The sequence below is a fragment of the Pteropus alecto genome, unplaced genomic scaffold (assembly GCF_000325575.1).
Source record: "Pteropus alecto unplaced genomic scaffold, ASM32557v1 scaffold11, whole genome shotgun sequence".
In the NCBI taxonomy this organism is placed as follows: Eukaryota; Metazoa; Chordata; class Mammalia; order Chiroptera; family Pteropodidae; genus Pteropus; species Pteropus alecto.
Window position 1 is genome coordinate 10,262,294 of NW_006431956.1, and position 18,846 is coordinate 10,281,139.

The 18,846-nt window shown below is 35.3% G+C and overlaps 1 protein-coding gene and 1 pseudogene across 1 annotated transcript in view; one reads left to right on the top strand and one right to left on the bottom strand.

Annotated features, from left to right (window-relative positions):
• MALRD1 (MAM and LDL receptor class A domain containing 1) overlaps window positions 1-18,846 on the top strand; it is a 533,295-nt gene that overhangs the window by 154,554 nt on the left and 359,895 nt on the right. Inside the window, 3 exon segments of the mRNA XM_025043397.1 lie at window positions 268-347; window positions 350-631; window positions 13,380-13,432. Of these exon segments, the coding sequence (XP_024899165.1) occupies window positions 268-347; window positions 350-631; window positions 13,380-13,432 (415 nt within the window).
• LOC112475653 lies at window positions 15,552-15,674 on the bottom strand (annotated as a pseudogene).

Sequence of the window (18,846 nt, forward strand, 5' to 3'; positions counted from 1 at the left end):
TCCCACAGTGGATTATAATTTAATTAACACTGTGTCCCCTGTTCTGGCCTGAACTTGAGAAAGGCACCTGGGGTTGTGAGAGCCAGACTATGCACCTCAGCAGACCGGCCCCTGCAAACCTGCAGCTGCAATGACTACAAGACATAAAGGCATCCATCCCATCATGATAATGAATTATTAATTGTTGGCTGAGTAGAAGAGCCTGAAATTTAAATACGTAGTCTGTCCGATAAATCGTTTCCATTTCTCTCGTTTGCTCTTTTTCAGGTTTTATAATTGTGGCCTGTCAGTGGGAGCAGCTGTGCTGTAGCTACATATGGAAAAGTCCAGTGACACCATGGTCCTCTGGTATTGTGCAACCAGGGCGGCCAGTGGCCACAGGCAGCCGTTCAGCTTGGGCGCCTTACTCAGCCTTTTCATCGGTCTCTAGAAAAAGTCAGTCTTGGCATTTACGATGGGGTCTCGGCTGTCAGTGGCATCAGCTTTGAAAACTGTACCCTTCCTCTCCCCATGGAAAGCTGCAAAGGGCCACATTGTTTCTGGTGCCGACACACCAAGGCTTGCATAGAAGAGCTTCGGCTATGTGGTCTGATAGATGTTTGTGGTGATTATACTGATGAGGTTGACTGCGGTAAGTATTTTTGGGTTTTTTTTTTTGGTTTCTCACTCATTTGATAGTGATGATCTTGATAGGTTTACTATTTTCTAGCCAGTCAAGCCTAATACACTAAGCATTGTTCCAAAGTTGATGAATATCACGTGTGATTTAATTAATTAGTCAAACCATCAGTATTTATTATATAGATTTATGAACTAAATACTAGAGATTTGATGTTGAATACAACTCTACCGAATCCCTGCCCTCATAGAGCTTAAAGCCTAATTGAGGAAAGATATTATTCAAATATTTAATAAATAAATATAAAATGGCAGCTTTGTCAGTACTTACAAATAGGGGTTCTGCTGACTTTACATAATAATGCATTGGACTTCCTAGAGGCGATAATTTAGCTGAGATTTAAAAAACAATGAGTCAAAGCAATATGCTTTTGCATATTGAGGCGATGACTTAGCTGAGATCTAAAAAACAATCAGTCAAAGCAATATGCAAAAGCCGCAGTCTGTGACCACATGGCAGATGGAAGATACTAGTGTGTGGCTGGTGCAGGGAGACCAAGGGGAAAGAGGGCACAGAATAAGGACAGAGATGTCCGGGAAGGCCGGGTTCGCAGATCTTTGTGGTACATATTGAGGAAGCTTTTCTTCCTTTGAAGGTTTTTACAAAGGAAAGTAACTTGATTGGCACAATTGGAAATGTCACTGTGGGTGTGATGTAAGGCGTGAGTGGGAGGAGACTGGATGCAAGAGACCCTTGTGGGATCAGCAGCCTGAACCCGTGACAGAGGTGGAGATGGAGGGACCCAAGTTTGGGAAACATTTAGGAGGGACATTTGATGATGTTTTGGCCACGGGTTGCAGAGAGTCGGATGTCAAAGCTATGTCTGAGGTTCTGGTTTAAGTCACCAAAAAGCTTGTGTATGTGATGACTATGTACATCTTGCAGTTTAATAAACTTGGCTCCAGAGAGCACCTAATGCTCTTGCTCTGGAAAATGAGTCTGAAGCTAATAGTTGTGGTTTAAATTTTTAATTACAGAAATCTGTCAGGAAAAAAATTTTTGTATCTTTCCTTCTGCAGAAATAGTAATGATATTTAAAATTCAAGCCATGTAACTCTTAAGTTGAGAGGGCAATTATAAACCAAAGTAGAGCCATAGAATACTGAGTAAATCATAGGAAACATCACATTAAGAAATTTCCATATAAATCATTGTAGAGAGTTTTGCTTATATGTGATCTTTGATACAGTCAGGCATTTCATTACACAACTAATATTTGAGTGGGTATAAACAAAATTGATGATTTCGACAATGGCTGCTATAAGGCGTGTTACTCATCGTACATCCAATTTATTCTTTGCAAATTTGAAAACCTTTTTGTCCTTTTCAAGCTCTCCAAATCCCAATTTTTTAAAAACGTTGATCTATGGCTAAAAAATAAGCAATTATCCCTCAAACTTCTCAGTGTTAGTAAAATAGGATTATGACAGGACAACTAAAATATCAATTTTATATTGTGAATAAATATTAATGAAAGGGAATGGTAGTGACATTGGATTGTCAGTTTCTCTCACAGCTTTTTATCTAGACCTAATATTACTTTATTACACAGAATACATTAGACATCCCCAAATCCTTGCTGTCTTTCCTGAAGCATGTTTAGGATTATGGTCTTTTTCTAAGGGCGGAGCTACATATATTCCCTTTTAAAATGAAGATTGAGCATGTAGTCAGTATGAAGACAAGCAATCTACAAATCTGTTGGCTTTAGTGCCAGTATTATGTCAAATAACTCAGCAGCTTGACATTCTCCTTCTGCTCTACAGCCAAAGACTGACACCTCAGGAGTATGCCGTGTGTCCCTAGTTCACGTCACAGCTGGCCTTGAATAGTCACAAGTAAGGAAATATCAAAGGAAAACTCATCTCGCATTTGACATTTACTCACTTGATTCTCTTAATTAGATCTGAGCTCTTGTTCTCTGCTTTTCAGAGATGGGTGATTTGTTCTTGCCTGGCTGCATTTATTCACATACATTTTTATTTATTGTTTAAGTATTTGTTTATCTTTGGCACCAAATACAGTTAAACTAAGATGAATAGTTAAAGGACAGCTGACACTTATTTTTCAAAAGTATTAACTTATGGAAATGAAGCTAAAATGTCGAGCTACTCATTAATTCTAAACCCTCTCATTCTGCCCAAATAATGTCAAATGTGCATTCTATCTCGCTTATGCTAAATGAATACTTGGTGTTGACAAAATCCTCACATCTTGAAAAATGAATACATTCCTATGTTATCCTTGAATTTAGGTAGAGATGTCAATTGATAAAGAACTAGTCAGTTCTCTATAAGTGCTTTGAACTCATCTAGTGACTGAGGGAGTTAGAAGTTTAAAAGCTCCAGTTCGAAGGAGTGACAAGCCACCGAGAAGAAAAGACTACCACGGAGGAGACACAGCTAAGAATCAGTAAGACAGACGACATAACGTTTGGCATAAATAGGGATGGAGAAAGGAGCGAAGTGTTTACAGCACGTTGGGAAGATGGTGCATGCGAAGGGCAAGGATAGTTTAGGTGAACAAGAAGTTAATTAAATTTGGGAGAGGTGAAAGATAAAGTTTAGATTTAAGTTTAGATTAAAAGAGTCTACAGCCAAGGATTTTGAATAGAGAAGAAAATGATAAACTATTGTTGAAGGGTGGTCATTTTGGCACTGGTATAGAAAGGACACTTACTTGGATGTGGGATGAAGTCAGAAGAGTTTTTGAGTAAGGTTTGGAAAACACCCACATCAGAATCATCTTGGGTGCTTGTTAAACACGGATTCCTGGGCTTCACCCAGTATCTAACAAACTAGTACTCCTGCAGGTTTTACCAGAGTAGGCATTTTTACCGTGCATCCCAGATGATTCTGAAAGATCGAGACCTATGAAAATGTGACCATTCTCAGTAGGTCAGTAGTATGCTCAGTATTATGAGTTGAAATCTCTTTAGAAATTATGATTTGAAATTTTCTTCATAATAGTTGCATAAAGAGACCCTTCTCTTGTTTTCATTCAGTAGCCTCTGAGATTGGACATGGTTCAAATACCTTCCCTTGTTGACATGGTCACGTGACCCTCTTTACAGGGTGCTCAGTAACAAGTTGTTTTGCAGTATGGATTTTTCAGAGAAATTTCATGGTGGTGGTATGGAATCAAGAGAAAGAGACATATCCCCTGTCTCAAAAGCATGCTGGGAAAAGAAATTAGCAGAGAGTCCTAACAAATTCTAAATAACTTTAAAAAATGAATATATTAGTTAAAACCAGCTTAGATGAAGCAATAAGAATATTTCAAAAGGAAAAGATAAATACACTGTCTAGGTTTAAAAATTTTAAGATTGCCAATCCAAGAGCAATCTAGGATAACAAGTACAGTAATCTGTATTGGATCCATAGTTTTAATGACACAGCTACATGCATCTGGTGGTCACGTTCTGGAATAAATGGAATACTGCTTGTTATATCAGAACGTATCCCACAGTATTAGAATGTAGAATCACAGATTTACAGGCACTTTCTCACCTTCATATCCACACTTACAAAAATACACCAGCTGAAATGCAAAATATCCAAGAAAATTTCTTTTGGAAAAGGAAACATGATGCTGACATACCCTACCATGTCCATGTACTAATCATTTCTCTGCAGTCTTCTATCTGATTTCATTAAGATCAGTGTATCATTTAATAATGTAGTGTAGTATATTAGTATAGTATATTATTTCATAACTAGTATGAAGAACTAATCATAATTTCTAACAAAGGAAACACAACGAGATTCTTTATCTTATGTGATTTCCCCTGCATGCCACACTGTTAACTTAAATGAGGGTCTAGGTACATACTGAAAAGTAACGATTTCATACAAGTACCGATTTCTGATTTTTTTTCCAGCTGCCTTTATTGGTAGCATACACAAATGTCATATCAGAATCATAAAATTTTGAATACAATTTGCATTGTTTAATATTAGGAATAGCTCAAGCACTTTCTCACCACGTATTTGAACCCAGATGCACGCTGTTGAACCTCCAGTGTTAAGGATTGATTACTTCGTGGGGTTCCTGTCCTCCTTCAGGACATATGACAGAAAATATTTTCTTAGGCTGAATTGAAATCTGTCTCCCTTTTGTTTTTCCCTTGGAAGATTGAGTTTCTCTGCATGGATTCATTATCAGTAATCACTGATAAGTGTCACAGAAACCAGTTTAATGCAAGTTATTAATGCTTGGGCACCACAGGACCCAGAGCTTACAATCTCCAGCTCACTTTTTCCTAATGTGACCTCTTTTTTTCTGAAATGTATATTTATGTATGAGGTAGGTCTCAGGAGGGGACGTGTGCTTTCGAAGAAAAGATCCTTCAGCTGGACCTCTTAATGCCATAGAACTTTCTGACTCAATCTGAAAGAATTCTGTTGTGTTCTGGTAACATCCTTAGGTAATAAATAAAGAAAAAGAGATTTTTCCTGGGTGGATTTTATGGCGAAAGATTTTTAAAAATCTTATTCATAATCATAATTTACATTTTGTTTGTGAAATATACCTTTAAATTTTAAATGGTACATCATGTTTCAGTACTCCTAGGAAAAAATGTTTCTGAAGTTATGTCATAAATAAAACAGGACCATATTTAATAATGTTAAGTTGATCCCACTTCCCATGAAATTATGTGCAGAAATGCTAAAAGTATAAATTATATATGCAGGCTCATATAACATTTTTCTTCAAGGTGTGTATAGTTGCTGGAATTTGCATTGAAAGGTTTTGGATACCTGGCTTGAAGCCTGTATAGCAACACTTGTAGATCTGTTGCTTACTGTACAGCCTACTAAATCTCGTTTCACAGTCTTAAGCTTCTCATTCGCTGTCTTCCTCAGCTGAACTCAAATATAATCACAGCTCATTATGTCAACCCTTCATCCAATCTTGTTGCTAAGAAATGAGCTTGGGTTCCAGACTGAAGAATATCTGACTGAAGAAGGGGAGAAGAAAAGGGAAGGTGGAGGTTATTACAGTAGTGTAGGAGCCAGAAAACAAGTTTAATTTTTTAATAAATCTATTATTTCAATCCTACTATACTTATTATGACTTACTAGTAAATGTCATTAAATTTTTTTGACCCTTCAAAATTATAGTAGAATATGATTATGGATCATTAAGCACTGGAAATATAGTTTATTTATATTAATAATAATATGTATTATTATGGGTCATTAAGCATTAGAAAATCATAAGAAATAAAATATACTATGGTAGTATACAAATATTTCTATAATCCATGTTAGAGCGAGACAAGGAGGGAGAGAGACAGAGAAAGAAAGATTTGGGTTATTGGGTTGAATTTTTAAAAATTGCCAATTGTTTGGTAAAAAAGGGTTAGAAAATTACTAAGTATGTTTTAATTACAGTGTGTCCCTTATCCCTTCATAGTCTGTGCCCTATTTTGAAAGTTCATATAGCTATGTTGTTATTTGTTTCTTTCTGTCCCTGGTACTGCATATACCAACCATTTGGGCCCTTTCTACTCATGGACACTTCCAAATCACTTTACCTGCCTTCTGGCTAGATTTGGTAGAATGGAATCAGAAAACATAGACCCAGTGTGGTGGGTGATCATGTCCGATTTTGCAAATTTGCCACAGCGAGGCTGTCCAGCTGAGGGGCTTCAAGTGGGTTTGAAATATCAGGTGCAGGATTTACTTGCCATTTTGGAATTATGGTGAAAGTGCTGGATATAATAACAGCTGTCCTGCTGGCCTCCTCTTTATAAAGAAGTATTTAACCACACTTGTGTGAGGCTGTCATATGAAGGAGCATATTAGATTTTCAGTGCTGGTTTATTTTTCTAAAAACTATACTTTCAAGTAGCCCATCGGATAAGAATCTTGTTCAGACTATAGCTCTGTATCTAGCTGGACAAACAAAAGCAAGTTTATTTCCTTATGGTATATTGCTCATTCTCGAGGAATAAACTCTTTGAAATATCTTCCTAATGTGTTTTTCCTCTGCTGGTCTAAACTTATTTTGATCATGTGAAACATTTGGGATTTGCTTTTTCTCTGTGCTTTTCTTTCTTTCTCTCTCTCTCTCTCTCTCTTTTTAAACAGTATAACATATTGAACGAAATAGTTTTGCTTGCTGATACTGATGACACATGATTTTGGCTTTTATCTTCAGTAGAAAATCAATGTATCACAGTGTTCACTAAGAAAAAAGTATGGGGACTCTTTGTAATTCTTTGTCAGATGATTGCCTTATCCTGATTTATGCCTTTTAACTTTTTCTCATTTGGCAGAAAATATGGTATTGCTATCTATGAGAGCAAAGCAATCTATACCAATTTATGCTCTCAGTGCAGCTTTCTTCCAGGACTGTTTATAGAACATATTAACTCACAATAGATTAGAGATACAATGCCTTTTCCTTTCTTAAACATGTCACATGGATGATTTTGGTTCACATCCACATTTTTATCAAAATATTTTGAGTAAAAGTATTCTTTCATAAGATAAAAGGAGATTGTAGGTGATGGTTATTTTAGTGCTTCCCAGAATTTTGGAGTCTAAAAAGAAATTCAGTGTTTTTTTGTTTTAACAGTATTGTCCTTATAGCAGGATTGCCATTTGGAACTGCTTTAGGATCTATTCTGAAATTATTTTCAAAACAGCATTGTCAACTCATGCCAAAGTAAAATCTGATTATAAACTTTCGAAAACTAATTTTTTGAAATGGAATTCAAGATATTATCTTTCTAATATTTTTTTTTTTTACCCAAACACAGTTTGGTTTGTTATGTCATTACCTACATTAGAAACAATATTTTATTGTTACCATTTGAACTTTTTTATTGAATTTAAAAATTATTAGGTCTCCCTTTGTACTTGTATAGGTCGCGTTTACATTTTGTGATATAAAGCCTTCTGCCAAGGGGAGAGAAACAAAAATATAAATGAATGCAATTCTGAAATGTTTAAGATTAAAGATGTTTATTGGGCCCTGAACCAGTTTCCAGGAGGGTTAAAGTTAGAAGACGAAGATGGAGAAAAGTTGTAAAAAATGATAAAAATAGAAGTCAGTCCCCAGAACCCCAAACTTATGATTTATTGGAAAATTCCATGACATTCCTAAAACCTCTATTTACAGAGTATCTGACAAAGGACTTTTCCTCCCAATTTCTGTGCAAGTTACTGTCCGTGGAAATTTTATTTGCATTTGTAACAACTGAAATTTCTAGAAAATTTGGGAGGTTTATGTAGACTACTTAGGTGATTTGAAATGAGGACTGTCCTAGAAAATCTCGAATGAGTGTCCTTGTATATAAGCACATCCTTATCAGGTATAATATATTTCTATACTTCTGTCTCTCTAAATTCAGTATTTTATGTACAAATGTATATGTGAAAATACATTTTTTCCATCATTAGCATGATTGCCATGATTTTTATTCATATGTATCATTAGTATGATTATCTTTTTAACTACAGTGTTCCTGTTATTTCCTGACTCAGTGCAGAGCAGACCTTCCCCCACAGTGTCCCTGTAACTTCATACAGTTAAAAGCAATCAAAATCTACTAACAAGTATGAAAGACACTAGAACACACCAAGGCCCTATCTTAGGATAAGGCTTTATTGCTCTTTATCAAATGTAGTGTGTAACGACTTGTTTTGACCTCCAAACCTCCATTGTTCCTCCTACGTTGTCCCTGGCTTTCTGACCTTCGATTTGATTCCACTCTAGGATTTATCCTCACTGCTTCCTCGGCTTCTCTGCTATTCTTGCTCTCATGGGTAATGACAGCTCCCTCTATAACTCTTAGCATTATTCCTGCTCAGATAACTGCTAATGACAGAGGTAGGTGTTTCATGTGTCATTCTATCTAAAAAACTCTGTGCATCTTGGGCCTACAATTATTAGTGTCACACATATATTAAAAATTATAATGCTATGCTACTGGGCTTTATGCAATGTTATAACTATATCAACCTGGTATAAAATGTGGGTTTATTTCATTTTACATTTTAAGAAGCTCAGATTAAAATTGAATTTTTGGTAGTATAAATTTACCTTTTCACTGTATTATAGAGTGAATTCAGGCTTTTGAACAAAATACAATATGGACTTTGGAGTAAAACCGCTTAAGTTCAAATCCTGGCTCTGTTATTTATTAGTTGTGTAGCCTTAAAATTATGTAACCTCTCTGTGCCACAATTTCTTCACCTGTAATTGGACATAATAATAATACCTACCTTGCATAGTTTTCATGAAGATTATGTTTGTGTGTGTGTGTATGTTGTATGTGTAAAATGCTTAGAAAGGGCCAGGCATACAGTAATTACTCAAATATTAGCAATAACATCAACAATAATAAAAATGTAATAATAATAAATTTACTAGACATTATTAAGTTGAAAAATAAAATTAAAGGTTATCATTGAACTAGATAAACATTATAGGATTTCTGTCCCCTCTCTAAATGGTTGAGGAAATAAAAGAAATTTCCTCTATCTTTATGCCTAATTATTCTTAACAAAGAAAGAAAAGCCAGAGCAAACTGACTGTTCTTTCTCTTATCATGCAATAAAATGATAAAAGGTCAGTGTCATAATAATACTCAATAATAGTTTTGGGGGTCATAATGACAGAGTCCAGTGAAATTTAAAGGATAATAAAGGAGTAGTATGGAGAACGTTATGCCGATAAATTGGGACAATTTAGGTGAAATGAACACAAAGTACCAAAACCGAGTCAAAAAGAAGTAGGAAACTCAGTATCCTATATTGGTTAAAGTAATTTAATTCACATTAAAACTTTACACAAGGAAATAATTTGCAGGTTAATTATGATAAATTAAGTCAAAAAGAAAAAAGAAAGAGAAAAGAAAAGAGAGAGAAATATTTCCCAACTGAGACCAGTATTTTCCTGAAACTAAAACCAGAGACGTTAGGAGAGAAGAAAATGAGAGACTAATATCTGTTATGAACTTAGATGCAACATTCTTCACACAATTTTAACAAATTTTTTCCAGCAATATTAAGAGAAAATGATAATATAATATGACCAAATGGAGTTTATCTCAGTTTGTCCAATGCACGTTTAGATTAACATCTGAGACTCTACCGTGTTACTAGAAAAAAGGAATCAAATCATGTGATCATCTCAATAGGGGCATGAAAAGAATTTACAAAACCTAACACCCTTTTATAACAAAAACTCTCGGCGTGCCAAATTTGCAAGGAACATTTTCAAACTGATTACATGTAGTTACAAAAAGCAACAGCTACCAATATACTTTTTTAGATATATATTTTTAATTTTTTTTTTCAGGTAAGTTACTGTGACTTTTTAAAATTTTGTATTAGCTTCAGGTGTATAGCACAATGGTTAGACGTTGATAGGATTCATAAAGTGATCCCTCAAATGCTGTAGCATCCATCTGGCACTACACATTACTACATCCATCTGGCACTACACATTACTACACTGACTGTATTCACTACGCTGCGCTCCCCATCCCTGAGACTATGTTCTAACTCCTAATTTGTGCTTCTTCATCCCTTCACCTTCTCCACCCAGCTCCCAGCTACCATTAATGGTGAAAGACATAATGCTTTCTTCATAAGATTGGGAAGAATTCAAGGATATTGGCTCTCCCCACTTCTTTGAAATATTGTACTGGAGGTCCTCTGAAGGAAGGAAGGAAAGAATGGATGGAAGGAAGGAAAGGGGAGACACACATTTTAGAAAGGAAGAAAAACACTGTATTCTCAGATGACATGACATGTATACATAGAAAATCCCTGGAAATATGCAGAAAAGTACTAAAACTTAATGTAGACTTAAGCAAAGTCATTGGGTAAAAGGTTAATAAATAATATTAATTGTATCTCTATATACGATTAGCAAGCTATTGGAAAATGACATTATATAAACTACTCAGCTTACAATAGCATTAAATACAATAAAATACTTAGGAATAAATTTAAAGAAAAATGTACCGATCTGAAATTTATAAAACAGTATGTGAAATTAAAGAAAACCTAAGTAAATGGAAATATATATATGAAGTTCACAGGTAAAAGCTTACTACTTAATAGATGATAATCATCCTCAAATTGATCTCTAGATTCAATACAATCCCAATCAACCCTATAGGCCTTTGTGGAGAAGCTGCAAAACCGACTTTAAAATTTTTATGGCAATTCAGAGGTCTTAGGATAGCCAAATAATTTTTTTTTTTAAAGAATGAGTTTGCTTACATTTCATCATATTTACAAACATTCCAGATTTCAAGTCATATTATAAAGCTGCTTTAACAGAATAAAAAGTTTAGAAAGAGACCTACCCTTATATAGCCAGTTCGGTAGGGAAATAAAAGTCTCTTTAAAAATGATGCCATTAAAACTGTGTATTAAATGAAAACTATGAACTTCAGCACTAACCTCAATCCCTACTCTCAAAGTAACTGAAGATGTGTCATATACATAATGAAAACATAAACTTTTAAGGGTTATTGAAGAAAACATAGGACAACTTTTAATGAACTTGGTCCTGTCCAAAACGTACTGAAGTAATTACTGCTCTCTGGAGGGTCTTAAATAAACAAAAGCAAAGCAAAACATAGCAAAGGATAAATATTGTAACAGACTTTGAGGATCGATGTATAGATTTTAATTATCTTTTTAAAATTCTGTCACCTAGCAGAATAGATTATACAGTTTTGATTCACTGGTTATGAATTAGCTGTGTCCACACAGTTTCTCCTGAGTAGTTTGTCATTGATACCGTCATGCATGACCCGCATCCTCCCGCAGGACTGAAGGCCTCCTCCCCAGCTGCCGGGAGGGTTGGCAGCTCACGCCCCTAGCGGGTTCTCTCGAAAAGTTGCCCTCGAGAGTTGACCTGTCGGGGTGTGTCCACTCTTCGGACATAGCGCGTATCTGAAGAACATTCAGTGCGGTATGACTCTGAAAGACCACCCCTGTTCCCTGTGTGGTCAGCAGAGGCCCTCGTTGTGACTGTGTCAAGGATCAACCGCAGCCTGCACTCAGTGCTCCTCTCTCTCTCTCCTATGGCCGTTGCTCACTAGGGAGCTCCCCAGCTCTGTACCCTACTCTCTATCTCGAATCTGTTTTACAGGGAGTTTTCAGCCTGCGACTGTTTCCGTTAGGTTCTGGCCATACATGACGCTCATTCATGGAAACCCAAAGCCAGATCATGGAGTTTTACCTTCTGTTTTCCCTTGTATACTCTATTTCTACCGAAGCTTTACAACCAGGAGGAGTTAATTGCTGGCTGGTTCCTTCTCAGCCTGATTTAGGAGAGAGAATTGGTGCCTCTGAACAAAAAGGATGGATCCCTTCCTTCAACCTTTGGTAGGGGACAGAGAAAAAAAAGTAAAAGCTGTTGCTTTGGCCCTCCTGAGTCTCAAGGAAAAAGGGGAAAAGCCGGTGTTTTGATGTCACGAATTATGGGAAGGAGGGGTACTGGGTAGGGTACAAGTCAGTTGGACATAAAACGAAATTAATAGCCATGGCTAATATTTATTTAACACTCTCTGTGTGCAAGGGTGCTGTGTTTTGTACACCATCTTTTTATAATCTCCCCAAAACACTAAGAGGAGGGTTTTACTCTTTCATGTAGAAAATGAGGATTGTTCTGTAAAACATTAATGACTCTGTTATTTTTGCACCTTTTCTATAAGTCTATAATTAGGTCAAAAGAAACCATTTTTTAAAACATTAAGTAGTAGAACTAGGTTTTTAAGATTTGAGGTGTAGGTCCAGAGTTCACTTCTTAATTGCTAACCTAAATTGCTTTTAAAACAAAAGTTCTCTTGGACTCCAACCAGGGCAAAGTGACATGAGAGTGTGCCCTTTTGCACAGTTTGAAATGGAGTGTTTATCCCCACAGCAGTCACTTGAAACTGCTATAGATATGTTCTGTTGCAGATAAGTTTTATATAAGTTATCGGTCTAATATTATCACTTAGATTACAATTACCTAAAAAACAGGGACCAATTTCTTATAATTTCACTGTATCAGCTAGAATCAAAAGCACATATGCAAGGATGTAGATGGATTTTAGTGAACATAGTGGTGACAACGTCCAAATAAATGAATATGTGACTCCCACCCTCTAACTGCTTGCTTTCCCAGTGTTCTATAGATAGAAAAAAATGCTTTGGGCAGCCAGCTTGTCCCCCACACTTGTAGTTAATGGCACTTTAACACTTCGTCATCTCTAAGATGCTTCATATCTTTCCTCACAGACCCCAGTCCTTGCAATGTAGAAGAATCACTGTACTTGAATAAAAGTGTTCAATTAAAAAAGCTTTCCAATAAATTTTTAAAAATGTAATTGGAAACAAGTATTCCTACTGATTTTTGACATGACCCTTTGTATTTCTAGCATGTGTTAAGATGAAAAATTGGTTTTATATTTAGTATGAAGCATAGTGTAATGAAAAATAAGATTGTAATGAAAAATGAGAATAATTCTAAAGTCAATTTGCTTCAATTTAAAGAATTGGATTAAAATGAGTTAGCTTATAATTCATCATGTTTACAAATAATATATCTTTTTTCAATTTGGTGTTGTGGTGGGGGGGCGGTAATAACTTTGTTAAAACTGGCCCCATTAGATTTACCTAGTAGTTACATTATTTTAAGATGACTTTGATATGGAATTTTGTTGTTTTGTTTTTGTTAGACGTAGATGTTAGTTTTACTACTATGCTGAGTTTAATATTTGGTGCTGCACATGTAAAGCAAATGAGATTTTCCAACTTTTATTTTTATAAGTACTGGGGAAACAATATGATAAAGTGCAAATGGTCTAGGAGTTAGACTATCTGGATTGTAAGGTTTAAATTTTCCACTAATTATAGATGTTACTTAATCTTTTAATGACTTAATTCCTCATCAGAATAATGAAATGATCTATGAATTGTTTCTAATTATAAAATTCTACAAATTTATTTATTTATTTATTTATTCTTATTTATTATTTTTAAAATTAATTTATTTTTTATGGTGACATTAGTTAACAAAATCCAATAAGTTTCAGCTGTACATTTTAACAGCAAGGGAAATTTAGTTTTTTAAATTCACGATTGAACTCTAAATTTTTTTTGTATGTTGTAAGTCACAAAAATCCTTATTAAGAAACTGAAATTTATCTTTATTATATCTGAAAAGATTTCCTTAACTTTTAGTATAAGCTATTATGAATGCCAATTATTTTTGAGCTCCTAAAATACATTTAAGATCACAGTTTATGTTTTTAATTTCCTTTCCAATAATTCAAATTTTACTGATAGATATCAACAGCTGTACCACTATATATTTTAGAGATGGCCATTCGTTTCCCTGTCTTTTTTCATATCAGCAAAAAGTATCGATTTACTGAAAGTAAATAATGAGTTAATTGCCCCAAAGAAATGGAACATAAACAGCAAAAACTAACTTTAGGGTATAATCTGTGTAAATTTTAACTTAGTTCAAGGGGAACCTTTCTATTTAAGTGTTAATTAATGCCTATTGATATATTCATTTGTTCACGGGTATTAGATCCTACAATGCTCTAATCACTCTGCCACTTGGTGGGGATACAAACACAAATAGATGATCGCTGTCCTTATGAAACACATATTCTAAAGGAGACAGTGAGACAGAGATGCAAATGCAAATTTTTACAATCAAAAGGAAGTGATGTTCTCACTCAGCATGGTAGTATTGAGGAAGGTGTTGAGCGACTTTCTAGTAAAGCATGGGTTTGAAGTTAGCCTGTGTTGGGAGTTGGGGATGAAGGAAATAAGGAGGCCGTGTAGCTGTACACAGACGAGAAGCAGCATGCCGATGTGAAGAACCACCAGGCAGTTCTGGCATTCATGGTGCCATCAATTTGAGCCAAGAAGAGGTAGACAGAAGCCAGATCAGGGAATGTCTCGGATGTCATGGTCAAGAATGTGTGCATTGACCTGCAGGTGATGGGGAGCCACTGAAGGTTTTGATCAGTTCATTGAGCCACTCAGAAGAGACTTTTAAGTAGACTACTCTGTTGGCTGGATTCAGGTGGGAACAACATTGGGTCATGTAGGGAGAATATTTAAAGTGTGAGACCAAAGGTAGATAGAAGATATAGATGACTCTTTAAGCACAGGTTTCTGTCTCAGGCTTTGACCAGTTGGTGCAGGTGTGATGGGACTCTTTCCTGGACTAGCCCACAGCTCATGGCTTAAGCAGGTGGGATATTCATGGAGGTATATCACTTAAGGAAGGGATATTCTTGCAGGTACAACCCAGAGTCTGGGGGAGTTTATGCTCATAGGGCCACTCATGACCCATAGGGGATGGACTCCTTTTCTCCTCCCAGATTGACAATTTTTACACTATTTTATAGGGCTCCTCAGAAGGCCCATTAGGTTCCAACACATCAATAGCCAGGTTGAAAAGTATCCTTATAATCAACCTGCCTTCCTTCTCTGTATCTCTCTGCTTTCAATATTTTGTCTCACATCAGAAAAAATATTTTGATGTTCCATTTGAAATTCTCTTCGATAAAAAATGTTTGATGTTCCATATCTCCAAAACCTGGATACCTACCTGTAAAACCATCAAAAACACATAAAAAGGAAGTTTACTATATAGAAAATGTGGTTTTACAGATGAAGCTGGAATTTTCAAAAATACTTTAAAATCTTATATGCATTTACTTTTTATAAGCCTCATCTAAGAGTAGAGTTCACCTAAGAGTTATACCTAAGAGTACATTATATAAAATATATTTTATTTATTTATTTTAGGCAAGGCAACCCTTGGTTGACCTCACAGATTGCAAGGACCTTGTCAGCTTACAATAGCTTATTTTTTAAATTTTTTATGTTTACAGCACCTGGTCTTCCTAGGTGGTCTCCCATCCAAGTACTAACCAGATCCGACCCTGCTTAGCTTCTGAGCCCGATCAGACGGGATCGGGGTTGTTCAGGGTGGCATGGCCATAAACTAGAAAATATATTTTACATTTCAAAATTTTAGCTAGGACTCTTTGAAAATTGAGAAGATCTACAAATATTCCTAAACTTTTTTTTTTTTTTTTCAGTTTTAGAACTGAGGTGAATGCAGAGCTCTTAAACTTTACTTTGATAGAAAGGAAATATGGTTTCTATAAAGGCAGCTTTAAAATGGTTTAGTCTCAATTATTCAACACTAAATGATTTGTTAAAAGTTTTACATTTTAAAATTTTTTACTAAAAAAGTTAAAGATTGTGAAAGGACCTTTTAATTGTGTTATTGATTCTGACCCTACCAGGCATTTGCAGACTTTTCCTGTCAAGAGCTCACAAGTAAATTTTTAGGCTCCATGGGACATAGGGTCACTGTCATGACTCCTTAACAGAGCATTATATATGAAAGCAACTTAGAAAATAAAAAACAAATTGGCATGGCTGTGTTCCAGTTAAAAACATGTTTGTTTGTTTTTTTTTTATAAGACTTCCAATTAAAGAAAAAGACCAAAACGTTATTCACAAGTCGACTGACCTCTGATCTTTACAACCAGCCACTGTAGATTCCACGAGATCATTATATTCTTTCAACATTATAATAGAAGTCGGATTTTTGTTGTTGTTGATCTTGGAAATTATATGTCATCCTTAGGCATGATTCTTTGCTGTTATGTTTTTTTCCCCCCATGTTGTGAGATTACCGATCTGAACATGAGTTTAAAATATTTCCAGGCATTCTGATTTGTTTAAATGGCTGCGTAATTACACAGCCAACACTTGCTGGCCTTTTCTCTCTTACCCTGGAGACAGAACACACTGATTATTAACCGAAAGGTACACTGGGAATTGTATCAGTCCCTCTCGATCATTTATTTTTAGGAATATATCCTAAGAATAAGCTTAGGGTAGAACCAGTTTCTGGCACTCCTGAAGCCTAGAGCATGGAGTAGTAATGGCTCTGATGATGTTAAAAACAAAATATCTTTTCAGAAAACTTAATAGATTAGGTTAGAAAGAGGTCACTGCAAAATAGTGTGAAAGAAAGGGGTTAAGAAGGGAAAACTTACTTTTAACTCTAAGATTCTTATGAAATCTATGGAATTGAATGTCCTATCCTTAAATTAATCCAAAGGAATCACCTTTAATAATCTGCATATTATGACTGTTCATTCTACTATCTAAAAATGCATCCTAAGCCAATATCTAGTTTTCTAAGAATAGTCCATTTACCCATACTTTAAAACATGTTAGGTGACATTCTCTTACATTACCACATCACACCATACTATTTATACATACGATTTACTATATTTATTTCCTCACTGACTTCTTCAGATGTCTTACCTTTCCTTATATGTTTAGGTAATTGTAAAATTAATTAAAAAATTAATGAGAGGCGAAACTTTGATTTCCATGTGACTCAAAGTTAGGAGAGTTGCAGGGCTAGTGGCTTTTTTTAAAAAAGTTCGTCACTTTCCTGTATTTTGTATAGGATCAGCAGATATGTCAACATGCAACTCAGAAACCAGGTTGTTTTATGTGTATATTTAGACTTTAGATTTACATTGAGACTTGGTTATTGCAGAGTTCATCTGCCAGACAAAATGTATTCTGGTCTCTTTAATGCATGTGAAAACACCACGGCCTTGAGTGTGAGTTAAGAGTAAGGACAGCTGTTCCTGTCACGTGGACGTCTATCTGTACCACCCACAGAGGGACATGAACCCAGACAAGCAGGACAGGAGCAGTGAAAACGGTATCTCAGCTGACTTTAAAATGTATTATGGTGTCTCGTGATTTTTATCAATGAGTTTGCAGCTTTGCACAAGCATAGCTCTTAAAATGAAGAGAAAACTTAAATAGATTTTATACTAAGTGGCTTTCATGTTGTTCTAGTTCTAATTTTATTTTAATGCTGTCATTAAAGGAGATTTGTTTTCCACACAAGCTTAAGTACTGAGAGTTTACTATGAAATGCAATGTTATTTTAGATAATAGCATAGGTAATGGAGAGAAAACAATAAAATCTCAGGAAATAGAAACTTACAGGGAGCTCATCAAAATTAAAAATATTTTTTCCTCGTCTTTAGTTAGTATATAGGAGGCTACAAGATACAATTAGGTATTCTCTAGAGTGTAGGAAAAAGAGCAAAAAAAACTTTTTTGAGCAATAATATTAATAATTTTGTGCATAATGTATATTCTCATGGTAGCATGGTTGAATAGACAGAAATCTGGTTTAAGAGGCATTCATATACTATGTCTTATCTCAGTTACCAGGCAGAATGCTTACATGTCTAAGGCATTCTGTGTGTGTGTGTGTGTGGTGTGTATGTAAAATATCTGTATCAGGCACGGTACTTAACTTCTTTAGGAATTCACTTTGTTCTTCTAAACCCAGAATTAGAATTAGATTAGTAGTTCTCAAATTTTCATAATTATCAGAACCACCTCAAGTATTTGTTAAAAAAATACAGATTCTCAGTCTTTACGTGCACTATATCAGAAGCTCTGGAGAAGAGTCCTAAGAATCTTTACTTTAAAAAAAAAAAACCTTCGGTGATTCTGACAGTAAGATAAATTTAAGAAGTAGCAGATTAAATAATATCTATGTTAAGAATTACAGGAATTTATTTTTAAAATGCCTGGCGAATGATTTATAAATATGACTGTTCCCTTTAGCTTATCTCCTAAATAGCATCAAGGGGGCTATAATCTCTCTTATATTGCCTTAAATGTAGTTAATGGAAGATAGCTGAATCGTAATGAATTATGATGTTTTATACACCTACTATAAGCTTTCATTACTGGTGAAGATTTTATGTGTTTTTAGTTCTGTGAAAGGACAGTATTCCTTTCCTGATAGACAGCTGACTCTCTTACTTGCCTGTACTGCCTCTTTAGAATATTCCACACTATCTTCCCTCTGTCTTCTCACCAAACATCCTTTTGATTTTGATTTTGTGCAAGATTTCCTTTCCTGAGAACCTTAATTTGATGGCTAGCTGGCATAGGTATTCAGACACATTTCCAGTTATGTTTTTATTTTATGTTAATAAGCTGGCATCTTTGGTTTATATTCAGTTTCTGGGAAAACTGTCTGGGTCACTGAAGACCAGACTCAAGGTGACTGTAGCAAGGAGCAGACATTGAGAGCAGGCTGGCGTGAGA